The sequence below is a fragment of the Polypterus senegalus genome, chromosome 5, assembly GCF_016835505.1.
Source record: "Polypterus senegalus isolate Bchr_013 chromosome 5, ASM1683550v1, whole genome shotgun sequence".
In the NCBI taxonomy this organism is placed as follows: Eukaryota; Metazoa; Chordata; class Cladistia; order Polypteriformes; family Polypteridae; genus Polypterus; species Polypterus senegalus.
In genome coordinates this window covers 103,557,588-103,585,558 of record NC_053158.1, presented here as the reverse complement: position 1 = coordinate 103,585,558, position 27,971 = coordinate 103,557,588, and the positions used below count along the sequence as shown (strand labels likewise).

The 27,971-nt window shown below is 37.5% G+C and overlaps 1 protein-coding gene across 7 annotated transcripts in view; it reads left to right on the top strand.

Moving 5' to 3' along the window:
* The window catches only part of LOC120529409 (myosin VIIA and Rab interacting protein), a 544,611-nt gene that overhangs the window by 503,890 nt on the left and 12,750 nt on the right, over nucleotides 1-27,971 (top strand). For all 7 annotated transcript variants that reach the window (XM_039753183.1, XM_039753185.1, XM_039753187.1 and 4 more), the window contains one exon: nucleotides 3,144-3,198. In XM_039753183.1, the coding sequence (XP_039609117.1) occupies nucleotides 3,144-3,198 (55 nt within the window). The remainder of the gene's footprint in view (nucleotides 1-3,143; nucleotides 3,199-27,971) is intronic.

The window sequence follows — 27,971 nt, the reverse complement described above, 5'->3', positions numbered from 1 at the left end:
CTCAGAAATCACAAACACTTACAAGAGCAAAGAAGCTTCCAATGCGTAGCAATGTAGAAGAGTGTATGAGAGAAATGAACTTGCATGAGGCTGAGCCAATCAGTGGCCACGGTAGGAAGAGGATAGGATAGCCAATCAGTGAACAGCATGCTCTGATTGGCTTGGTTTCACCACACCCGATTTTTTTTTTTTTTGGAAAAAAATTATTGCCCACACACAAGGAGTGATCAAGTGGTTGCACCTGGCGTTTAAGGATTTGCAGGGGTGCTTGAATACATAGACCTACAGTCCATATATGCAGTAATTTTAATTGTAATACAGGGGTGTATAATTGACTCAGACAACCGAGCACGTGCTGTATCATTTTCATCGTCTCGATCAACTTTTTAATGAATATATTTGAAAAAACTGCGATAGAGTGAAGCCGCGAAAGTTGAAGCGCAGAGTGATGAGGGACGACTGTAATCGCAGCTGAAAACCACTAATTATCACTCACGCAGACAACCAGAGAACAATAAAATGCATAATACATAATCTAAAGTAATCATTAGTACCGAAGAATTTAAATACTCGATATAAGATAAAATAAATTGCAATAATGTATATGCTAACCAGAAATCGGCAAAAGGTAGTTTTGACCAAATTTTTCGCTGCAAAGTTGTGTACTGACAACTAAAACAACTTGATCACATAATCCGGAATATTATATAGGACTATATAAATCGCAGTACTGGACAGATAATGTTTAGTGGTTTAGAAAATTTAATTTTAATGACAAATAGTAACCAGTACATAAAATTTATTTCATGAAACAGCCGGCCCATGACCAGACCAGAGTCTGCAGCCCACCGGGCATTGCCCAAATGCCCTAATGGCCTGTCTGCCCCTGTGTAGATTGTTAGAAAACCTTGACAATAGTACAATAGCACATGGCAGCATCAAGATACCAATGTAAAGAAGGGATTATTGTTTGTCATGTTAGACACCACTAATTTTATTGCACAAATCTTATTACACATGAATGGGTGTCAGGCAATTGCACAGTGTTTGGAGATAAACCTTCTGTATAAAACAGATTCTAAACTAAAGTAATGTTAATATGTAAGTGATAATACCTACAAACAAACCAATCTGAAGCTGTTTTTATTGGTTTTGTGAAATGTAGAATTTACCTTGATGCATCTGTGATGAGAAACTTTCCATGATTTAGTTGAATAAAAACTGTCTCTTCTGTCCTTTTATGTGTGCTGTAAAGGACAAGAGCCTCGCGTATAAAACCTTGCTTAGATTCTATATTAAAATTTAGCTTCCACTCGAAAGGCAAAAATAGCATATACACAAAAGGAATCTGATTTATAAAACCATATGTATGCCATGTGCCAAGTTTCTTTATAAATTTCAGATCAACTTAAAACTTTGCACTTATGCATGTGCTTTAAGAGTCTTCCTATCACCATCTGTCAATATCCATATATGGTGTAAAAACATGGTTTAGTGACAATATAAATTTGCCCATATTCCTGAGCGGCCTCTTTCGAACAAATCAAGGAAGAACAGAGGGTGGAAAAAAGGCAAAAAACATCATAAGTATATTACTCCATAAAGATGGCATGATGCAGCTTAGGGATGACTGCAAAATTACTTACTGACTCTTCAGCCAGTTCAGATTGAAAAGAGACTGCCACCAAATACCCTACAGTTGATAAAACCTATAACAAGACAGGGATCACGTTATTTCTACATTATGGTCTCTGTAATGTGGGCTCCAATTCAGCACACAACTCCAAGAGGACAAATCTAGGAAGTCTAAATCAGCTTATAAGCTGGTGATCATCATAAGCCAAAAAATTTTTTGCCATCCCCTAAAACTTGCTTAAGCTTGTCATTGGCAATAACTTCCAAAAGAGCTAACAATGCCATCAATAACTTCCAAAAGAGCTAACAATGCCATCCTTTGTATAGACAATACAGTGCTACACACTAAAAGAAGTTGACATTGAGCATGTGCATTACACATTATTACCAACACTGAAGAGAGTTGCAATTAGCTCAAAAACATTGGAACGCAATTGATGCGTCCTAGAAATGCGTAATAAAATGAAATTTTATGTTCACTTCGTTGTCCTGATGCCAACACCAAAAAATGTATGCATAGTTCTTATTGACGTTTTATACTTATTATAACTTTAGTTCAATTTCCAACCTAAGTTACTATTTTATAAACCCCAACTTTTCTATTAGAAATGGCTTGCACATGTACCGTAAACTAATTTTAAACATGATAGCCCAGGAATTGAAGATCAAAGAAAACAATTTGTGATGTGTAGGGACAGGCATTCAGACATATGATTGTGCCAGATCATTAAGAAACTTTCTGACATCTTAAATGCCAATGGAATCCAATGAAGTGGGGACAAAACTTGTTTTTTTGTTTGAATTCTTGCTAATGTGTTTTTTAATAAGCCTTAGCTTTGTTTATTTCTTTCTCTGGAAAGTCTGTTAAAGGTGTATTGCAGTAATCTAATTGGATAAAAACAATTTGTCAGTTTCTCAGCATCCTGAGCATGTGTCTTTGTAATCTAAGTAATTTGATGCTGAGCACTAATGAATATGCCTCAATTCTTTTCTTTTGGCTTTATCTGTTCTTTGCATGTCTAGTATTTTTCAAATAATGTGAATTTAACTTTCATTAAAATTGTAATACATCTTTCTTGACCAATACACCCAACTACAGATCATTTTTGAAAAACTACACATCAGTTTCTTCTTATGATTTTCAAAATATTCATATTCAAATGACACATTCTTATTTGATCAGTTTTCCTTATTTAGCATCGACAGTCGATGTGGATATTTCAAGATGAGAAACTGTAGGCAATTCATTAGTATTACTTTTGTAGGTTGTTTGTTTTTTAGTGAGTGCGTGTTCTCTCCAATTTATTGGTTCTGTGTTTCCATTTAGCAGTTTTCTTGGAATTTAATGTGAAGGATTGTGTATTTTTCTGAATCATCCATATAATTTTTTTTCAACAAATAAAACAAAAATGTACAGTGATTCTCTTAAAAATCTGAACCTAATGTTTTTATATTTGTGATTTATTATATTTAGTAATAGATGTGTTCATTCTTTTGTTATGTCATAGACCATTGACACTTCACGAAACCAGAGAAGAAAACTTCCAGCCATTCCAGTGCAAGGTTTGGGCATAATTGTATTTGTATATTATTATTGTATTGCATAATGCAAGAATGCTGTAGTTGGGAATAGTGATATTCTTCTGTATGAAATTCATGCAAACCAATATGCAATATAAAATGTGCAATATCTTAATAAACTTGGTTTTGAAATGTCCCTAAGTATTTTTAAATTGAATAGTAAGAGACATTAGGACTTCTAGTTGATGACATGGAAAAAAGCCTTCCTACACAAAAAATGGCCATTGGCCAACAGGTCTTCCAGCTCCTGCCTGGATTCTCGAACAATATATCAATGTGTAGGCAAATGTCTGTGACTTTAGCAAGAGACAGCAAGGTTATGGTGATGGTTATGTCATTGGTAGTGATGCATCATTTCTGAAGTCTCATTGTAATCTCAGGGATGAAAATTTAATCAAAATGAATGTGACACTGAGTACCACAATATACTGTACCAAGAAAAAAATATACAAAAAAGAGAAACTGAATGAGAGTGATTGCAGTGCCTATTTAAAACAAAAATGAACAATGTTACCAGCATTTCTAACAAAAATCTCTGCTAAAATGCCTTCTTATGATATTGAACTATGGAGACTGATTAAGTTTCTCTAATATCAAAGGGTGAAGAGTTCCAGAGTCTGGAGTCCCCACAGGCAAGGGCTCTGCCTCCTGCTGATGTTCGTTTCATATTCTATGCATGCCTGTAAGAACAGAATAAAAAACTAAGTGCGTAAAGGCACTTCCCCCTAATCATCTCAGTGCTCCATTTGAAATACAGGCACACATTCCATAATGTAACATGTTATAAGGAATGATTTAAAGTTTACCCAACAGTTCCATTTGTCAGTATTGCCTTAGTTTATCAGGGCCAGACATGTATTCTGGTTTTGAGGACAACCCATTAAAAAGTTTTGTAGCAAATAGCAGCGAAATTCTGTGCTGCAAAGGCTTCTTTCTAAAACACCCACCACAGATTCCTCCAGTTTGAGAAGTTTAAACCGCCAGGGATTCACCAAATGAAATTGAACATAAGACAATGCTGAGATAAAATGAAAATTAAAATTGTTATCAATTCAGGAGCTCAGTAGCACAAGATGGCTGGATCTTAATTTATGTTGTAGTGAGCACCAATGCAATTCCTTGGCTCCACACATTTGAGAATTCTGTTACTTCTGTTTGCTACAATGTGTTTCTGCCATTTTAACAACTGCATTACTATATGACATAATGACAACAAATAGAGTCTAGATAAGAATTGTCATCTATGGATATAGTTTGAGTCAAACGTTTGTAGCTATATACTTGCATGTCATGTTTGTATTTTAAGTTAGACAGTAATGTCAACTTACTTTAGTTAGTCATTCAGAAGTACAGTCAGAAGGTGGGTGCTGTACAGCCTTGTCCATGCTTTACTGGTGTCATGGGGCAGCTTTGTTGATTTGGATGTTTTAAGTACTGTAATCTGCAACTCCTATGGCTCAACATTATTAGCTCTCCTTTTTAGCATTTGCCACATAACGCATATTTTACTGTTCAAATTTTCATTAATGTGCAATATGTTCTGTGTATACATGGCACATATTTATATGTCTGATAGGGTTGTTTTTAGGAGATTTTTTGACTGGTGACTGTTCATTCTAATAAGAAGCTTACCGTCAAGTTAACAAGAGCACCTCTACTGTTTACAGGTCAAAAATCACCGCTTCTGCTTTCAGCACTGCTTTCTTGAGGTGTTGGATTGGTTTAGAAATGTGACACTCAGTGAGCAGTCTTAATTGTTCCCATCCAGTTTTAAGCAAAATACATTAATGATTGTCTACCTATGTACTGTATATGTCATATGTCTGGCTTCAACGAGACTAGTGCAGTCTGTTGTGTAGACTAGTGTAGTATTGCCTTGACATTTGCAAAATTTCCAACACAAATATCATACAATTAATATAGTGTAAATCTTTAGCAAACTGCTGCTCTGTTCATTTGTGGTGTTTCAAATTTTTCATCTAGCTGTGTTGCTAGGGGATGCAATGAAAGGAATTAGGAATAAGCAATCAATTTCTATTGTATATAGTGATTTCATATTACTGCTCTGTATGGAGTACATTTTAATTGTCCAAAAAATGTAAGGAAAAGCAATTGACAGACATAAAATGTGATTTTGATTGATTATACATGGGAACACAGTGGTGCAGTGATAGTGATGAACTGGCGCCCCATCAAGAGATTGTTCCTGCCTCCCGCAAGATGCTTGCTGCGCCGTGCACGACCTTTGGTGAAATAATTTATTGCATCAGTACTGTCTCTTTCAAATGTACTAACCTCCTATTCCTGTTCTATCTTTTCTTTCTCCAAGTACCCAATTGCCACATAATCAGCTCTGTAGATCCAAGCCATCTATAAGCTTAGAATGCAGATTCTTCAAAACTTTTAAGGAACATTGAAATGTCTTCGTAGTACATGTTTAATTATTCTATCCATCCAGTGTCACGCCAGCCCCAGCAAGAATACAGCGTGAGGCTGGAACAATCCCTGAGCAGGGCGCCAGCTCATCGTTGGCACTGCAACATGCTGTCCTCACATGTTTAATTATTAACAATATCCATCCGTTATCCAACTCTCTATATCCTAACTACAGGATCACGGGGGTCTGCTGGAGCCAATCCCAGCCAACACAGGGCGCAAGGCAGGAAACAAACCCCGGGCAGGGTGCCAGCCCACCACAGTATTAACAATTTAATTATTTAAATTGTGTTAAAATTTGAAAAGCATATTTTGCAGCATTTCATCTTAAAAATGATGATATATGTAAATATGCGCTTTATAAAGTGGCTCAGGTTGTGCAATAGTATAGCTATATCGCAAGTTTACAGTGAGGTGTACTTATAGGTACAAACAGTTCTATAAGGAGCACTTAATGGACTGATTGAGTGCATTTAGAGCTCTTGGGAGGAAACTGTTTCTAAACCGCAAGGTCCCCACAGAAAAAGCTTTGAAGCATTTGCCATATGGGAGCACTTCAGTTAGCCCTTGGATGAGGCAGCGTGTGCTTGATGCTGTATACCGATAATTCTCTTTCCGATCAGCTGCTTGAGAGCTGTGATTCCACACCAAGATACAGTGGGATAAATAAGTAGAATCTTGTTGTCTTTAGCTTCTATAAGGTATTTTATTTGAAATTTTTTTATAAAATTCCACTGGGTACCCATCAGGCTGGTTGCTTTCCTACATTGAAGTGAGTTTATAGCGTCTAATATTTCTGAGAATGTCCGAGGTTTATCAGCACTAAGAATATTTAGCTGTGGTATCAGTAATGAGTCAAAAAAGTTATTTCAATTGTGTATTATCTTTTTTAGACTGAGAAGAGTATAAGGACTTACTGTATGGTACAGACGACACCCGAAATTCATGGGAGTTACGGTAGAGCACCTGTGAATTGTGAAAAACCACAGATTTTGGATGTGGTCAAAAAAATGCCTATAAATGCCTATTTTTATAGTTTAAACACTAAATATGCGCCCCAAAAATGCTTTAATTTCATTTCAAACCCGGCTTAATACATTACCCTCAAAAAAAGAATGTAAAGGTAAACCCATATACTGTACAGTACTGTACTGCTATGTCTCCCACAGTGCTAGAATGTAAAATACTGATGTTACCCCACATGTACTGTAATTCATGCAAGTATGTTTTCTTTGGTATGCGCTGTCATTTTCTTTGGTTTAAGTAGGGTAAATGCATAATAATTTAATAAAAATACAGTAAAATGTATGGGTACTCACCAATAATGAATTATATTGATTGAAGATAATGAATTAGCTGTGCAGTACGATGAAGGTATGTAATGAATATAATGACTGCACAGCAAAACAGAGGATTTAATGCTCCTCGAGTGGCTATTGCGACATAACATTTTAGTTCCCACAGCAAATCCAGTAGTTCAACCTTCTCCTGGAGTGTCTTAAACTTCTTCTGGTGCTTGGATTCATTGCCAGAAGCCTTAGAAGGTGCAGGGCATTTGGGCAGCATCTTAGGGCGTTAAGAAGAACAAAACAAAAAACATGAGAACACTCATTGAAACACTGAGGACAGCTACACGCAGTAAACTGTTATGATGTGGGAATGCTAGGCTACTCCTGCCGGAGATGTGTCATAAGGCAGCAGCCAATCAGCAGCAAGGAGAAATGAATAACGCTCTCGGATTGGCTACTTTCACCATCCCAGGCCACATTTTCCTCTACGGTTGCTTTGTGTTCTCTCTACAGTACAGTACTGTCATGAAAAAAGCCATAAAAAATTGCGGAGGATATTTGTGGTTTCTGCTAACAATTATTAGTTAGGTTCTAATGAAAAATCTGCAAATGACAGATGCCACGATCTCTGAACTGCAACTTCACGGGGGTCTACTGTACTATCTAAATGTGTGGGTTATATTTTTATGGTCTTTGATTTTATCTCTGTTTATGTTGGTAATTATAATTATTGCATTGTGGACTTCCTGCTTATGGATTTGTTGACCTAAAATCTTATTGGCCTTCCCTCCTTATTCATATTAATAATGTTGCAATTTAAAGATGAGCTGTTCTTTTTCTTTAGTTCTCAAGAGGTTAAAATCTGATTGCAAAACCTGTCTTTTCCTAATAAGTGCTTTTTTTGGAGACCTAGCATATTCTATATATACTGCTCAAAAGAATTAAAGGAACACTTCTTAATCAGAGTATAGCATAAAGTCAATGAAACTTATGGGATATTAATCTGGTCAGTTAAGTAGCAGAGGGGGTTGTTAATCAGTTCCAGCTGCTGTGGTGTTAATGAAATTAACAACAGATGCACTAAAGGGGCAACAATGAGATGACCCCCAAAACAGGAATGGTTTAACAGGTGGAGGCCACTGACATTTTTCCCTCCTCATCTTTTCTGACTGTTTCTTCACTAGTTTTGCATTTGGCTACAGTCAGTGTCACTACTGCTAGCATGAGGCGATACCTGGACCCTACAGAGGTTGCACAGGTAGTCGAACTTCTCCAGGATGGCACATCAATACGTGTCATGGCCAGAAGGTTTGCTGTGTCTCCCTGCACAGTCTCAAGGGCATGGAGGAGATTCTAGGAGACAAGCAGTTACTCTAGGAGAGCTGGAGAGGGCCATAGAAGGTCCATAACCCATCAGCAGGACCAGTATCTGCTCCTTTGGGCAAGGAGGAACAGGATGAGCACTGCCAGAGCCCTACAAAATGACCTCCAGCAGGCCACTGGTGTGAATGTCTCTGACCAAACAACCAGAAAGACTTCATGAGGGTGACCCAAGGGACCCATGTCCTCTAATGGGTCCTGAGCTCACTGCCCAGCAGCATGCAGCTCGATTGGCATTCGCCATAGAATACCAGAATTGGCAGATGCACCACTGGTGCCCTGTGCTTTTTACAGATGAGAGCAGGTTCACCCTGAGCACGTGACAGAAGTGAAAGGGTCTGGAGAAGCCATGGAGAACATTATGCTGCCTGTAACATCATTCAGCATGAGCAGTTTGGTGGTGGGTTAATGATTGTCTGGGGAGGCATATCCATGGAGGGTCACACAGACCGCTACAGGCTTGACAAAGGCACCTTGGCTGCCATTAGGTATCAGGATGAAATCCTTGCACCCATTGTCAGACCCTATGCTGGTACAGTGGCTCCTGGTGCATGACAATTCCTGGCCTCATGTGGTGAGAATATGCAGGCAGTTCCTGGAGGATGAAGGAATTGATACCATTGACTGGCCACCACACTTTCCTGACCTAAATCCAATAGAACACCTCTGGGACATTATGTTTTGGTCCATCCAATGCCACCAGGTTGCACCTCACACTGTCCAGGAGCTCAGTGATGCCCTGGTCCAGATCTGGGAGGAGATCCCCCACAACACCATCTGTCATCTCATTAGAAGCATGCACCGATGTTGTCAGGCATGTATACAAGAACACAGGGGCCGTACAAAGTGCTGCGAAACAATTTTGAGTTGCTGCAATTAAATTTTGGCAAAATGGACTAGACTGCCACATAATTTTTTCACTCTGAATTTTGGGGCGTCTTTGAATTCAGGGCTCTGTAGGTTGATCATTTTCATTTCCATCAAACGATGTGGCATCCTTTCATTCCTAACACATTACCCAGTCTATATCAGTATAGATATCCAGGAGGATTTCTTTTTCCCATTGAGATCTGATGTGTTTTCAAAGTGTTCCTTTAATTTTTTTGAGCAGTTTATATTCTGGTAATTTTGCTGATTAACTCAGATGCCTTCTTGATTTCCAATTTATTTTTGTGAGAAAGATTTGAAGTAATCTGTCCTCTTAAAAATGCGTTCAGAGTTTCCCAGAATATTCCTGCAGAGACCTCTAAGGATGCATTTGCCTCCAGAAAATAATTAATTTGCTTGGAAATAAATTCTGTATAGTGCTCATCAGCTAAAGACAGGGGGTTAAGACGCCAACTACAAGATGAGTGTGTAGGGAATAGTATGTTCAGCTCCATGATTGGAGATGACATTAGTGTCATACTTACAAGATATGAAAATGGGAAAAAATTATTGTCTATGAAGAAATGCTAAATTCTTGAGTAACAATGACGAACTTGTGAAAAGAAGGAATATTCTCTTATGTTAAGATTTAAAAACTCTCCATGGACCTGATAAGTTCTGATCTATTTCAAACTGTGTAATTATTTTTACAGTATTAGATGTTAATTTTCACTGTAACTGAAGACCTATCCAGATCTGGATTTAAAACACAAAGTCTCCAGCCATTATAATTTTATGAGTGTGTTTATATTCAGAATAGATGTGGATACGTTTTGGATGAAATCTCTATCATCCACATTAGGTGCTTAAATATTTATCAGAATCACTGTAGTATTAAATAAATTGCCCATCACATATCACCCTTCAGGATCACATATTACGTTCGACACTACAAGTGGGATAGTTCTGTGTATTCAAATTTCCACACTCCTAGTTTTCTTTGTTCAGCTGGAGTGACAGTTTTGGCCAATCCAGTCCCTTTGCAATTGAAACTGGTCTCCTTACTTATTATGTGAGTCTCCTGTAAAAAATACTATCTGAGCATTTAAACCTATCTGGACATTTTAATCTATGGTTGAAGCCTTTGACATTCCAGCTCACAAAGTTCACTGTTTGGTCATAAAATGCTTCCGTCTGAACTTTTGTTGACATTTTGTAATGTTAAGTTAAGGTAGTACATCTTTTCATATGATAGCTTTGACCAAGATTTCAAATTATTGGCAGGTTTTATGGCTATGAAGCCTATTGTGTTGGCACTAACAGCTTTTGTGGCAAAAAGGATAAATAAGAAATAGCAAAGCTATCTTTCCCCATACCCCAAGTTTTTTTTTTTTAAAAAAAAAAAGGAAAAGTGGCCAAAAAGCAAATGGAATGTATATTTACAACAAATGTTGCATTACAAATGGTCATGGTTATGTTTTAAAAGGATGTCTGTAATGGTTTTCTTAGCTCTTTTTCTGCTTCATTCTGAGTGATAAAAATGTAAAACTGACTTTCAATATTCATTTTTTTATTTGTTAGGGTACAAGAGGCTGTAGCTGATATCAGCACTGCAAAGATGCTGTTTAATGCTGTAGTATTTGTGCAAATACTGCAGATGAAAATGCAAAATAGAAGAATGCTAGTTAGTGGAAAATTGTTATTCTGTCACTCCTGAGAGGAGGTTTGAAAAGGTTAATTTATTTATTACTATAGCTACAAGTATATTTTTATTTGTGAGGGTAAAGATTTAATAGTTTTAAAAATGTCTCCCTGCAGTTGTGTATGTTGCAAATATTTCATCTGTACCACTAAACAATTACAATAAACTGACATCAAGGAGGGCATACATGACTGTATCCATTCATTGAGAACCCAGTTGCACTTAAGTATTATAAATTTACAGCATTTATTTAGTGTTTTTCAAGCTTTTTAATGTCATTTTGCAATGGTTTTCCAAGCATTTTTAGGGCATTTTCAAGTATTTTTTCAGCGTTTTTAAAGAAGGTTTTTGCAGGCTAAATTTTATTGAAATCTTTTTGTTTTTGTGTGTTGCGAGGTGTTGTCGTGGTGTGGGATGATTGTTGTTTCTCCAGAAGGTCATCTTTGACCTTAGTGCTTTAAATACTGTCGATCACATTACTGTAGAGCAGGTGTCTTAAGTGTCATGATCAAACATGTTGCTTATACCCTGTTCTGCAGAAAAGGGAGTTGAGAGGACTGTTCAGGATAGTCTATGGAAAAGCTACTAAGGAAGGAGTTATCGTGCACAGAGGTAATCAATTCAAAAGAACTGATCATATGTTGCATTCATTTACATTTGATCCTGCATATACTAAGGTGCAAATTTAAGCTACCCAGTTTAGGTTTACTGGGATCCAGTGATAATTACAAGTAGAAAAAAACATGCTGTATGTAGCCCAGTAGCAAAAACCTATTATTGATATATCTGTTTGGTTTTATTTCATTTATCTGCTAAAGATATTTTGAAACAGTGTGTGGTGAGTATTCACCAAGGGGCCCAGACAAAGGACTAAATGTATATTAAACTTTTTAGTTTTTGTTGTTTAAACAGATAATAATAATCGGTTAAACACAATCCCTAATACCACTCAATCCAGAAATGCATGGGCAGAACATGGAAAGCCCACACAGTGGGCACATTGAATAAGGAATGCCATCTTCTGTGCTATCATTCTACCTGTATGTTAAAACATCTGTATTAAACTTTAACCTAATTTAAAACTAAATGTATTCTTATAACATTTGCTAAATTCTTATTTCTTTTCTTTATTCTTATTAATTGATTACAAAGTATGTGCGCACTTGACATCAATAGCTCTCAATAGATAACCAAAGCACAATGCCATTGGCATATTTTTTGTTTCAATAAGCTGCTTCTCTCCTTGATTATATAGAAAGAGACAATGATCTCCTGTAAAAACGGTTCCAAAGTTCTCATTTGTGTTCTTTTGATAGGGTTTATGACCATTACCATTGATTTCAATTTTACAGGCATTTGGCTAACAATGCTTCAGAACACCTGCATGCAGGCGTTTTCTAAACTACTTCCTGCTAAAATGCTTAGATGCGAACAGTGATATTGTAAACAATGGCAAACAACTTTCTAGTGGTTTAGGAGCACTGTGGTCTAGAAAACACTAGAAAAACACTTAGGTCTGAATACACACTAAATTTCTGAGGCTGGAAAAGAGGTAAAGTAATGCAGAAACCAATTCAAGTCTGAACATCATTGCATAGATGTACCGGTGTGCCAGTTCAGTCCATAGTGATTAGGAGGGTGAGAGGAGTCATTATAGTACACCCATCAAATGAATATCCAGTGCAATATGTGTTTAATGATGATTGCCTGACATGGCCATAGCAGAGCAGAATGTAAGCTTGTGTCCTCTCCTGCTGGGGAATGAACAACCACCTCCTAAACCAACCAAGTCTAAGAACTGTGTAGGTTTTTGCTCATTTTGCACCAAGTTCACATTACTTGATTGTTGTTGTGTACAGATATATATACAGAAAAACACTGTACACCCTTGTACTACCATACCTTTATGTGTGAACTGCTGTGTTACATGTTTGGCAAGCCAAGAAGACTGCTTCATTTAATTTCATTACTATGAATATTTCTAACCATTTGATATGAAATTTTACAATTACCTGGTAACATGTGGTTATTTTTAGACATGTTTGTTCTAACTCTATTGTTTATATACTTTATAATAACCTAAAATGTGTATCTTTTCTCAGAATATTTGCACTTATCATAGTTTAAAAAAAAAAAAAAAAATTAGGAACCACTTTATAGCAAATATAAGAAGGAATTGACAATCTACAGATATAATTAATTTATATTCCTATAATTATTTACTTTAGAATTAAGTACTTTTTCTGGATAATAGGTGTGTTTGTTATAGCTAATGAATGCTAGCCTTATCAAAATTACCATATTACACAAGAGGAATTGAAATACATTTTTTATCATACAAATTTCTCTGATTCACTGTTGAGCACTGGTGGGTACTGGAATGGCCTTCAGTGATCCTGCATTACAAAATGTCTTTTTGTTGTAGAGAACATGTAGAATTTTCATTTTATTTCTTACCATACGTGCAAGCGTCAGCCAGATGTTTGCCTCCTTAAAGAACTAAAGCCTTATTAAATGGTAAAATACTCTTTTTTGTCTAGCATGAGTACAGCAGGGCATTAAAACATATATGAAAGCCATGAAGAGATTAATAAAAATATATATTACATAACACTAAGAAAGGAATTAAGATAGCATCAAGAAAGCCATTTCAATTCATCCTGTAAATTTAATTAATGTGACTTTTTTTGATGCATTTGTAGAAAAACACCTTTATTCTTTAATGAGTCATTCCAACACTTCTAATTAATGCTTAGAAACATTTTGCAGTTTGATTTATACTTTTACTGCAGAAAAGAATGCTCTTTACTCTGCTGGAGTATTGGATAGCATTTTGAATATGCAGAAAATATCGTCGTAAAAATTATACAATTCTACAGTTTCTAAATGAAAGATAATCTGAATCAAAAAACTGTGCTTAGATTGCTTTAAGAAGGAAAAGTAATATGTAAATTAACTGTTAATCTAATGTTCTACCACTCTGATGAGACATTTTAAATCAATTAAAATTCTAAAATTGTTTGTTAGTAAAACAGTAAATTATTTACTCTAACATTACCAAATCAATGAATAGTAATTTTAATAAGGAAACTAATCACAAATAATACTGCAAAGCACTGTTGCCCTGTCCATAATTAGTTACTGCTTTGTTCTGACAGAATAGTCTACTGGCCCCAAAAATCCTTAACATGGATGTAGAAAGTCTGAAAAATTAATGAACAGATGGGATAAGTATAGAGCACAGAAACTTGTAACAATTTTAGAGAATATTCACACACTTCTGTGGGTTGATTTGTACACATCCTGAAATGATACCTTAATTGAGGATATTACTTCATCTACTCCCATATATAGCCTTTTGTCAGTCGGTATTCAATCAATATCTTTTTAATGACTTTTCCCCCCACTATAATTCAGTTTGCCTTTCTTACAGTGAAATCTACACTAGAGCTGGTTTATCAGTTTGCATAAATCACTTGTATTAAAAGATCAATTACAGTCAGCCCTGAATTCTGAATTTTCTTTTTCAGTTTTTACAAGGGGTTACTTCTGACAATCCAATAAATAAATTAATTATTGCTTGTATTAACTTGTCTTGGGAGGTGTTCTCGTCCATTATGGGAGATGGACATGTGAACGGAACTCCTTTAGCAGCTGTTATTTTTTTTTTCTCTTTTTTTTTTTTATCATCCCGAGGTATCCTGTATTTACTGAACCCAAGTAGGTTCAATTACAGTATATGCAAGCATATATTAACATGAGTAGCCATAAAAGGGCTCAGAATGAAATGGAAAAGACAGCTAAAGCTTCATTCAAGCCTAGACGGGCATCAAGTCCAACTCCAGGTACAGCCTACCAGAGACTGACCTGGAACAGACAGGTGAAAGCACAGATTTCCCAGGACCTGACATTGCTGCATCGTCTCCAGCCGAGAGTGATAGTGGGAGCAAATGTGCAAGCAACTCGGCCCAAGAAAACTCAACGATTCCAGAAAATTAATTGAAACTGAAAATGGCCTTACCTTCCACATTATCAACTACTCCCAGCAAGCTGCTAACATCAACTCCAACTGGGAATAGCACTTCACCCACGGAGCAGGGAGAAGACCAAAACGATCTGTCAGAACTGAACAATCAAGACATAAAGGAGCTCAGGAATGAAATAAAAATTATATAAAGAAAGAAATAAATGATATAAGGAAAAGGGATATAAATAATATAAGAAAAGAAATTCCAAGACAAAAAAGAAGCTGCTTCAGGATGTTAAAGACCAGGAAAAATGTTTAAGTAATCGCTTTGAGGCAACCTTTAAAGGTATGCTAGAAAAAATTGAGGAAAAAATACAGGAAAATGCATCTACATTTGAGAATAAGCGTAGAGCACTTGGCGCTCAGTTGGAAGATGTTAAGCAAATGTTTATGACAAGTATTGAAATAGCCAAACAACTGGCATCTACCGCTGACGGAAAAGCATTGGTTGCAAATTTCAAATGCAAAATACTAGGAGACAGATTTGCTGCACTGGAAGATGGATACAAAAGGAATAATATTAGAATCGAAGGTCTCCATGATAATTATGAAAATCCAAACCCAGTGAAATTCGTAGCTGAAATATTCTCTAAAATAATCGGAGAGGACTTCAAGTCAGACACAGAGATAGCAGCTGCTTACCGCATACGTGGATCAAATACCTCAAAACAGAAGATGTGTCATCATGTGTTTTGAAAAATTACAATTTAAATGACATCTCTCTCAGAAACAAGAGATTACAATTAAAAATAACCACATTCTTATTTTCTCTGATTTCTCACCCTCAACAGCTTCTAAACATGCTGCATTTTACAAAATTAAACACTGCTTTGTGGAAAGCCAAGATCAGATGCAGTCACTTGTTTCCTGCTAAACTGAAAGTGGACATTCAAGGCAAGCTCTACATTTTTTTATATCTATGGAAGAGGCAGAAAAAGAGTTAAAAAAACTGATCCTGACACTTTTTTGAAATACAATTGTGAGTCGCATCAGGTCCTGGCATGGCAAGATCTTACTTGCTGTATGATCCGCTTGCAATGATACTGGTACCGTAATTATACATACTGTTTCCTTCTCGGCCACTTCTTGTTTACGTTTTAGTTACAATTTACGCATATATGTTTGTATGTATGTGTAAATACTCTTGGTTTATGGTATTAGGACTTACTATGCTTATCCAGGATACTGTTTAACATCATTCCCTGAGTATACTCTCTCAAGACTGTTTAAGATTATATTTTATGCTTATAGTATTGGACTGTACTGTCAATAGATATCTCTATTTTAATCCTTACACGTCAGTGCTGGGGGGCTTGTTCTGTTTTGGACATGCTGTTTCTAGGTATGTCAGAGAACTGGGACTTTGTGAAGTGTGGTCTAGCCTCATATGGGGAGGCAAAATGGAGGAGTGGGTAGGGACTGGGGGGCGAGAGAAAGAAAGCAAGTTTTTCTAATCTATCTTTTTAATCCTTATAATTAAAAGTACCAACATAACAATAGGCTTCATGGCAATAAATCATGGTAAAAGTGCGAATTAAGGTCAAAGTCATCTTCTCTTAAATTAAGACTACAAAATGACAACAAAAGTTCAGAAGCAATGTCTCCATGACCAAATAGTTAACTTTGTGAGCTGGAATGGTAAAGAGCACAATCATGAATTAAAGAGAGAGAAAATATTCACTCACCTAACAGATCTAAATGCTAAAATAATATTTTTACAGGAGACCCACTTATTAAGCAAGGATCTGTTTCAGCTGTACAGAGACTGCACTGGCCAAATATTCCATTCCAGCTTTACAAAAAAAAACTAGAGGTGTGGGAATTTTATATATATATATATATATATATATATATATATATATATATATATATATATATATATATATATATATATATATATATATATAGAACTATCTCATTTGAAGTATCAGATGTAGTATCTGATCCTGAATGGAGATATGTGATCATCATGGGCATTTATTTAACTGTGAGGTGATTTTAATAAATATGTACATACCCTATGTGGATGATAGGGACTTCATCCAAAACATATTTGCATTCACTCCCAATGTAAACACTTATAAAATGATAATGGCTGAGAACTTTGTTTTAAATCCAGAACTAGATGGGTCTCCTGCCAACACTGCAAAAACAATTACACAGTTTGTAACTGATCACAACCTCTGGAGATTTTTAAACCCAAACTCAAGAGCATAAATCATTCTTCTCACCAGTGCATCACTGCAAGTCAAGAATTGCATATTTCCTGATAGATAAAACTTTTTTGTCTATGATTAAATCTTGCAAATATGATGCTATTGTTATCACCGACCATGCCCCTTTGATCATGGAGCTCAAATCATTATGCCCCACATACTCATCTTGCAGCTGGAGTCTTAACCTAATTTTATTAGCAGATGAGAACTATGCACAATGTTTATGCAAACAAATACAGCCTCAGAGGTCTCTGCATGAATACTCTGGAAAACTTTGAAGGTTTTCTTAAGAGGATATCTCTCATATCTTCCCCACAATAATAATTTAGAAACCTAGAAGGTATCAGAGCTAATCAGTGAAATTACCAAAATAGATCAAGAATGCGCCAGGTGTCCAAATGAAGCACTTCATAGGAAAAGACAGGCTCTGCATTTAGAACTCAACCTCTTGACAACTAAAGAAACGGAATAACTTAATTTTAAATCAAGACATCATTACTATGAACATTGAGGAAAAGGTAAAAAGATCTTAGCACAACAAATCCACAAGCAGGAAGTTCACAATACAATCCCAGCAATTTCCAACACAAATGGAGACAAAATCATTGATCATAAAAATAAAATGCACACATTTAGAGACTACTATGAGTCACTACTCTACTCAGTTTAAAGAAGACAAGACACTACCTAATGTGTTTTTGGATGCATTACAGATACAACCACTAGATACTCGTAGTGCAGAAGAACTGGGTAAACCTCTGTCGCTATCAGAATTACCATATGCTATGAACTCACTTCAGAGTGGGGAAAGTAGTAGGCCCTCATGGCTACCCTGCTGAATTTTATCAAAAATTCTCAATTAAGTTATCCATCCATCCATCCACCCGTTATCCAACCTGCTATATCCTAACTACAGGGTCACGGGGCGTCTGCTGGAGCCAGTTCCAGCCAACACAGGACACAAGGCAGGAAACAAACCCCGGGCAGGGAGCAAGCCCACCACAGGGCACACACACACACACACCAAGCACACACTACCAAGCACACACTAGGGACGATTTAGAATCACCAATGCACCTAATCTGCATGTCTTTGGACTGTGGAAGGAAACTGGAGTACCTGGAGGAAACCCACGCAGGCACAGTGAGAACATGCAAACTCCACACAGGGAGGACCTGGAGGAGGACTGTGAGGAGCAACATTTTATTAGCAACATTTACAGAAGCTAAAGACAATAAAATTCTACCTCAAACTTTTCAACACGCATTAATGACCATCTTTTCTAAGCAAAATAAGGACTTATTACAATGTACACCATACCGACCAATGTCACTTCTGAATAATGATGTTAAGATACTCTCTAAAGTCAAAGCTAGAAGGATTGAGAAAGTGCTTCCTTTGGTAATATCACAAGATCAAACTGGATTTATTAATGGCAGAAACTTAGCTTTCAATCTTTGATGCCTGCTTAATGTAATATATTCACCCACAAAGTCGAACACCATAGAGATGTTATCGTTAGATGCAAAAAAAAATCATTTTATATGGTTGAATGGAACTACCTTTTCATTACATTGGAGACATTTGGGTTTGGCCTGAACATTTGTGTATGGATCAAACTACTGTATAACAGTCCAGAATCTTCAGTTTGTATTAAAAACATTATTTCAGACTACTTCAAACTAGAACGTGATACTAGACAAGGATGCCCCTTGTCACCACTGCTTTTTGCAATCGCCATTGAGCCACTGGCAGTTCAAATTGAAATGCTTATGAAATAAAGGGGATTTTCAGAGAAGAACATGAACAAAAAATTTCACTATATGCAAATGATATGGTCTTGGTATGTATGGTATATCTCAGATTCACAAAATACTCAACCTGCAATCCTAACAGCAATTAAAGAATTTCTGGTCTTTGAAAAAAGTGTGCCTTTTCCAGTGAACCTTCAAGCACACAATATTTGCAGTTGCAGTTTAAATAGCTAGGGGTAAACATTACAAGTAAATATAAAGACTTTTTTTAACAAAATTTTGCAATCTGCATGGAATAAATTAAGAAAGACTTGCATAGGTGGTCTACCCTTCATCTCATTTTACCTGAAAGAATTAACACTATCAAGATGAATATCTTTCCTAAGCTTCTTTTTCTATTTCATAACATTCCAATATACATCAATAAATCATTTTTTAAGAAGTTAGATTCAATCATAACCTCATTTATTTGGAATTCTAAACATCTACATATCCAAAGGGCGACACTACAAAGACCTAAAGTAGAAGCTGGCATGGCTCTACCTAACTTTCAATTTTATTACTGGGTGCCAAATATACAATCTATAACAATGTGGAAATTGACACAAATAAATGAACGTACACAGGCTTGGTCCACAATAGAAATATAATCCTGCAGTACATCTTTATATTCCTTGCTTTGTACCCCAATAAGTACAAGTCATCGCCAATATACGAACAACCCAATTGTGCCTCATTCACTCAGAATAACTCGGAGAACCTCTGCATGATAACCACCGTTTTCCACCCTCTCAAACATACTCAGTTTTTAATGTCTGGAAAACATTTCTGATCAAATCACTTACAGATCTGTACATAGACAATGTCGTTGCATCCTACAAACACTTACACTCCAAATTTAACTTTCCAGCAACACGTTTCTTTCATCACCTCCAAATTAAGAACTTTGTTAAATAAAACCTGCCCAATTTTCCTCACCTCCCACCAACCACTATTCCGGAAAAAAATATTGATCAGTCTTGAGGACTGTAATATGTATAAACTTTTTAAAGTCCCTCCCTTTCAAAGATGCCAGAGTACAATGGGAAAAGGTTCTCTTGCTCATCATTTCAGAAAAGAAGTGTAAGGCAGCCACGTACAGAATTCCTCCTAGTTCCATATGCGCAAAGCTCATAATTTTCCAATTTAAAATTATATATCGAGCGCATCTCTCTCGCTTAAAACTGTCAAAAATGTTTCCAGGGCAAAATCCAACCAGTGAACGTTGCAATCAAGTTCCGGCCACATTGAGCCATATGTTTTGGGCGTGCACCAAATTAACATCATTTTGGACCAAAATTTTTGAAATGCCTTTCAGACAGCCTTGGAATCACAATTCCTCCTAATCCACGAACAGCTGTGTTTGGTGTACTTCCAGATGGTCTTAAAGTGGAGAAGGACAAACAAACTGGAATTGCCTTTACTTCACTTTTAGCACGTAGACTTATCTTGCTGGAAGAATCCTAACTCGCCACTTTTAAATCAGTGGGTATCTGATGTTATATATTACAGTGGAACCTCGGTTCACGTACATCTCGGAACACGTACAAATCGGTTTACAACCAAAAAGTTCGCCAAACTTTTGCATCTGTTCAAAACCACAGACTCGGTATACGAACAAGCCAGTTTCCCTTTCAGTTTGTGCGTGCTGATGATTTCTGCATGTGTTCAGTCTATTCCTGTGCAGCGAGATAGACACACACAGACACGCCCACGTGAGAGAGAGACAGACAGACACATGCGCGCACACACACACGCAAGCGGAGAGACAGACGGCTGGCAGCATAAGGCTTGTTTTTTAAAGAGACAGATCCGAGCATTGTTTTAACCTCGTTGTATTTAATGAAGACTTTTTTCTATTGGATTTTATCCTCCACTTCGCTTCTATTTACAGCGATTGGTTTGTAGCGTGCAATGTTACTTTCCTTGGTTGTTTAGTAAATTACAGATTTTTCAAATGTTCATTTTTTTCCCCTGTGCTTAAAACTCATTAAAAAAAAAAAAGAAAAAGTGTTTTTAGCGAGCGGTTCATAGCGCTACAGAGCGAACTCTTGCAGTTTTAGTTTTCTCTGTTGTACAGTGTTTTCTCAGTGTTGTTCAGTGTTTTTACATTTAGTTTACTATTACGTTGTGCATTCTATGGTGGTATTAACTATATTTGTGCTTAAAAATCTTAAAAAATATATATATTTACATACAGTTCGTATGGTCTGGAACGGATTAGTTGTATTTACATACAATCCTAATGGGGGAAATTACTTCAGTTCACGACCAAATCAGTTTATGACCAGAGTTTTGGAACGAATTATGGTCGTAAACCGAGGTTCCACTGTATCTGAAATTGGAAAACATTGAATTGTCACTTAGTAGGTCTCCTGGTAGTATCTAATCAATAACCGTTTAGAATAAGCATTTAAATTGAGGAAGCAGATTCACTTCCCTTTTTTCCTACTATTAAAGTTTTATTTTGCTTGCCTAGCTCTCTTTCTCATGGGTGGGGGTTGATTTGTTTCAAACCTAGTTATGTAAAACTTGACTTGCTTGTATGGAATGTTATTTGATTTTAATAAATTCAATAAAATGTTAATAAAAAAAAAAGTAACTTGTCTAAAGCATAATTGGACAGGCAGTGTAGTGTGGTGGCTAAGTCGTAGAACTTTAAAACACAGAGTTACTGATTAAATTCCCTCCTCTGACACACTTTGCGATCTTAAACAAATCACTTAATGTACCTGCTCCACTTGTAAATAAATATATTTAAAAATGTTTTGAATCTAGATCTTGTCTGCCAGATATTTAATAATAAAATATTTGAAGTTACTTATGTTTGCTTTGGTCAATTTTCTGAGTAAGTGACAAATACATTAAGTAGGTAAAGTTAATTTATATTATTTAACTACTTTTACTTACAGGGTTATTTTTCAGCACTTATACTGTTAGTGTCAAATTAACAAGGGACATTGACAGTGTCATATTTCAGTCATGACAGGCATATAATCCAAAAATGTATATTGCTCATTTTTCTTTCTTCCCATTTGATAGGAAGTCCAAAGTGCCTATAAACAAATGGATTTTAAATGGTTTCTTGGAAGATTTTTTTTATAATCCTGAAGTTTACAGTATCCTTCAATGTCTCACTTTACATTCGTGCAGGGTCCAGATTTTTTTCATACTGCAGAATCTCTCTAAATCCGGATTTTTCAGATTCTTTAAAAGAAGAAATTATGACACCCACTTGGACCAAGTAGATGTTTTAGTCAGAAAATTCTGTCAGCAAGCCGCACAGTGCACTATTATGCTAAACTTAAAATTCCTTTTCCTAAGCAGAGTTTTTTTATAACACAGCAAGGAAGAGAGTTTTTTTTTTTAATACTGTATGCCAAATTAATTTTTGTGGCTAAGTACTGCTTGTCTTGTTTTTCTGGCCCTGTTGTTTTGTCATGTCAATATTTTTTTTCATTGTTTTTTATTCCATTAGCACTGCCATGTTTTTGACAACATTCCCAGTTTTGCTAGCTCATGATGATCCGAAGTCTCATTGCATGACATCATCACTGTGATGGTATAAAGTTCAGCACCGCAAACTTTCTGTGTGTCCAAATTTGTGCATTTTGTATATAATGTTGTGAATATGTTATGATTGATAATCTTTTAGGTACTCGGGAATTATTGTACTCTTCTTTTGACAATGAGTTTCAATTTGCATTTTAGTTTGTTGACAGTAGGTTCTTTTAATTGTCTGGCAGCAATCGCATTTTGAATTTGTAACATTTTTTCTTTAATTGCTTTTAAAAGCTGGTTCATTTCTTTTCTAGTTTTTTCCATTGTCCAACTTAGGAACATCAAAAAAGAACATTGCTATAAAATAGCAGTCATCATAAGTCAAATATAAAAGTTACATACAAAATAAATGACAAAAATTATATAGTTTGTAATTTTGCTCCTTAACCACCTTGCCATTAACCCGCTGTGTTTGTCAGACTTAACCATTTTTGCATAGAATTTTAATGCTAAGTGACTTTCAGGGCAGGATTTTATGATTCAAGTGGATTAAAAACATCATTCTGTTAAAAAAATTAATATTTCTCTAAATTCTGCCACTCTGATCATTATTTTTAAGTAGCATAGAACCTTCAAACAAAAAACACATAATCGTTCAAGGAAAAGGCCACAAAGCCAGTTTAAGAGCAAGCATGAAACTGAACCATTGCATGGATCGAATAATAGTGTTGATGGTGTCAACTGGTCATCAGATGTTATCACCATCCATAAAACTAACACCTGATTCTGACCTGACAAGGTTTAGTTAAGTTAATGTTTGGTGTTGGCTTCTTACTACTGCTGATTTTCCTGCCCCTTCCCATTTCCAGTTAACCCCAGTCTAAAGGGGTCTGTAACGTCATGATTATCTGGACTATTGAAATGTTTGTTGATGATATTCTGGTGGAGATAATGGTTGATGAAATGAACTGCTATGCTGAGCAATGTCGGACAAATCAAAGCAAACCATTGGCCTGTCCCAATCTCTGGCTGCCTGTCACTATAGACAACATGGAGGTATTTGGTTTCCTGATGCTGTAGAATATAGTGAGTAAGCCAATGCAGAAATTCTGATCCACAAGCCAGTTGTTGCGGACACCTGTTTTTTGATGAAGTAATGAGTGAATTTCATTTTTCATCTATTGTGAAATTCCTGCACTTCACTAACAATGAAAACTATGATAATGCCAATCACCCAGCACCAAAACTGTACAAACTGGGGAGGCATATCTAGCGATCATCAAACATATCCTGGTTTATATTCTTGATTGTGACATAAGAATTAAAGTCTCATGGGTTACAAGGGAAAGCTATATATATATATATATATCACACTTGGGTCACAGATTTGCACAGAGACACAGAAGGTCGTAGAAAAAGAAGGATTTTTATTCAGACACCGCAAACACATGAGCTTAAACGTGCTCCATGACAAGTCAGATATAACAGTTCCGCTAGGAGCAGAGAGAGATAAAAGCAAACAATCAATTCCAAACTGACAGGCTGCGCAAGGCTTATAAGTCGGCGGAGTACCGCGAGGCTTGTATTACGCGTTATAGTGCAAGGATAAGGAGCAATGTGTAGTCAGTGTTTCAGGGTTTGTGGTTTTCCCAGGGCGTCTGTCTCTATTTGGGGTGCGATCAGCCCTCCAGCTCACACCCTCCCCCTCAGCTTTATTCACATTCCTGTGAATCAAGCGACTCTCTGTACTAGGTTCATTTAGTCGTGATAACACGTCTGCGTTGACGTGTTCAGAACCTGGTCGGTGCTTTACTGTGAAACTGTAAGGTTGTAAACCCAGAAACCATCTCATTAGACGAGAGTTTGTATCTTTCTGTCGGTACAACCACTGAGTGGAGCATGATCAGTTACCAAAGTGAAGTTTCGTCCCCACAAGTAATAGCGCGCTTCCACAGCCCACCTAATTGCCAAGCATTCTTTCTCAATTGTAGAATAATTGCGTTCCCTAGGAAGTAATTTCCTACTCAAATATGTGATTGGATGTTCTTCTCCATCAAAAATTTGTGACAGGACTGCGCACACCAAATGCACTTGCGTCTGTTTGCAAGATAAAATCTTTTGTGAAATCCGGGTTCCTTAGAACCGGGTAAGAAGACAATGCTTTTTTTAAATCGTTGAAAGAACGTTAGCAATTTTCTGTCCACAAGATAGGTCGGTTTTTTCTGCCTCTAGTAAGTTCTGTAAGAGGAGCAGCTCTATGTGCAAAATTTGGAATGAATTTTCTGTAGTAACCAGCGAGTCCCAGAAAGGCGTACTTGTTTCTGTGTCTCAGGTCTCGGTAAACAAGCATTTCTTCTATTTTCCTTAATTGTGGCCTAAGTAAACCCTTGCCCATAGAATAGCCTAAGTAATGAGTCTCGGACATGCCTAGTTTACATTTCTTAGGGTTAGCAGTAAGGCCAGCCTGTCTCAAGCTTTCAAGAACGGCTTTGAGCCGCTCTAAGTGTGTTTTCCAATCATTGCTAAAAATCACGACATCGTCAAGGTATGCCCCAGCATATTCAGAGTGAGGACGTAGGATCTGATCCATCATACGCTGAAAAGTTAGAGGTGCCCGTGAAGACCAAACGGAGTCTTGTAAATTCATAGAGTCCGTCAGGAGTCGCAAATGCCGTTTTCTCACAACTGCTAGCCTCTAAAGGCACCTGCCAATAGCCTTCGTGAGATCTAGTGTGGAGATATAGCTCGCCTGACCCCGTTTTTCCAACAGTTCATCGACACGGGGCATGGGATAAGCATCAATTTAGAGACCTTATTCAAGCGTCTGAAATCGATACAGAACCGAACCGTCTTGCTTTGGGACTAATACGACTGGGCTGCACCAGTCACTTTTACTTTCACGAATTACACCCAGTGTCAGCATCTTTTTACCTCTTCAAGACAATATTTCGCGCTTCGGTATCCGAACGGCCGCATCTGTACGAACATCAGGTCTGTGGTAATTTTATGTTTTGTAATGTTAGTCTTGCCTGGTAAATCTGAAAAGACATCAGTGTTCCGTTCTATCAAAGATAACAGTTCTGTCTTTTGCGTGTCAGTAAGATCGTTACCAATGGTAACATCGGTCTGAGAAACAGCAGCCAAGGAAGTGTTAACCTCTTGTCGGTCGTGCCATTCCTTCAAGAGGTTAATGTGTAAAATCTGGAATGGTTTGCCGCCGGTATTCTAACCTTGTAATTTACGGACTCATACGCTCCTCAATAATGGCGGGCCCTGCCATTTAGCTAAGAATTTGTGTGGATCCGAGGGAACCAGTACCAAAACACGATCGCCAGGTTTGAACTCACGGAGCTTGCTGCGCCTATCGTAAAGACGCTTCTGAGTTTCCTGTTCTCGTTGTTGGTGTTCCACAGCAATAGAGGAAAGCATAGAAATTCTGTCTTGCAACGAAATTAGTCGATCTGCAAAGCTTGGACCTTAGCTGCTCTCTTTTCCTATCCATTCCTCACGCACCACATCCAGGATGCCTCGCGGCCGCCTGCCGAATAACAACTCGAAGGGACTCAAGCCAGTGGACGCCTGTGGTGATTCTCGCACCGCACAAAACAAAAGGTAGGACAGTGTTCCATGTTGTGGGATCATTATGAGCAACTCGCCTGATCATCTGTTTCAATGTTTTGTTAAATCGCCGGTTAAACCATTCGTTTGAGGATGGTAAACAGTAGTACTCAATTTCTTAATAGCAAAGCTGTCACACAATTGTTTCATCACGAGAAGTGAAAGGTGTGCCCTGATCAGTTAAGATTTCTCTAGGGATACCAATACGAGTAAAAGTTTCACATAGTGCTTTGGCTACAGCCGAGAGTTGGCCTTTTCAGCGAATCATTTCTGGATATCGTGTGCATAATCAACCAACACCAGCAAATATTGGTACCCATCCTTAGTCTTAGGTAATGGTCCCACAATATCTAATCCCACACGCTGAAAGGGAACTTCCAATATGGGCATAGGACAAAGGGGAGCCGAGGAGGCTTATAAGCAGAGACGATCTGGCAGTCTGGACATGAAGTACAAAATCGTTCAACATCTTTTCCCATATTAAGCCAATAAAATCGTTTTGATAACCGGTCTCTAGTTTTGTCGGCACCAGGTGCCCCCAAGATGTGTGAATGTGCCAGATGCAAAACAGTTTCCCTATGTGCTTCAGGTACCACCAGTTGTTCAATAAATTCCCCCTCCAAATGATCTGAGATCACTCTGAAAAGGCAACCGTCCTTTTCTATAAAGTGTGGGGTTTTCACACCCCCGGAATTACGCTCTTGGTAATAAGAGTCATTAGCAGGGCGAGCCTGTTTAAATGCATATTCTAATGAGCTATCAGTATGCTGCAAACGCACAAAATCTGATTGTTCGTTAACACTCGGTTTGTGTTCGAGGCGTTTGCAATCTGGGAAGATGTAGAAGGAGCAGCCCATTCTGGAAGATTGTCGGGGTGACCTCCTCCGTCTTGCTGGAGAGATCGGGTTCAATATCTAAGTTGGGCTCTAGATTTTCCCCGGCCGCTACCAGTTCTTCGTCTTGGTTTTCTTCTTCTTCTCCCCCACTAAGTTCATTAGTGGACTGGACTACTGGTCCCTTACATTTATTAATCAGTTTCGGAAAAAGGGCATTTCTCCGTCCTATGAGTAATGGCCAAGGGCACGAGTCGAACGGCAGACCAAACCTTAAAGTGGCGCCCTATAAGTTAAAGGAAGAAGTAAAGTCTGATAATCTTTAACATCACCATGTACACAGCGTATTTTTACAGTCTCACAGTCTCTAAGGCATTGTTCATTAAGACAGTCTCGTCTCACAATACAAAGGTCACTTCCGAATCTAACAATGCTGAGATTTCTCTGTCCCCCAATTTCACCGGGATCAACAAGCCATCTTTTCCATCCGGATATGTAATAGTTGAGCAACAAATCTCGGCCAGTCCAATCTCCATTGAATGAGCTGGAGACAAGCGACATTCTCTTGCCAAATGGCCGAGCTGATCACATCGGAAACATCTACGGTCGGCTCCGTTTCGAAATATCCTCTGACGTCCACGTCGGCGTGCTCTGTAGTGTCCACGGTCTTGTCGACCGCTGTTGCCGCTGTCTCCCCAGAAACAGGCGTCCCATCTACGACTGGATTTCCGGGTCCTACCTGACCCCATTAGATTTTCAGGTCCTGCAGCTTGTCGATCGAAGCGACGAGAATGTCCTGGACGTTCGTTCACAGGTTGCGAAGCAGCACGAAATCCACCGCTCTTTCTCCAAGTGGACTGTGAACCCTCTAATCGTCTGGACATAATCGTTAATGATTTAATATCATGGCGTAGAAATTCATCTCGAAGAACTTCAGGTATGCCGGCCAGTAATATATTCACGACGACTGTTTCCATCACGTCTCCTTCAAACCAACAGTGCACTTTATGTATCAAATCTTGAATTTGCGCACAGATTGGGTCATCCATGTTTAGTTTCCAGTCTTTAAGTGCATATGTTTTAGACCTCTGAA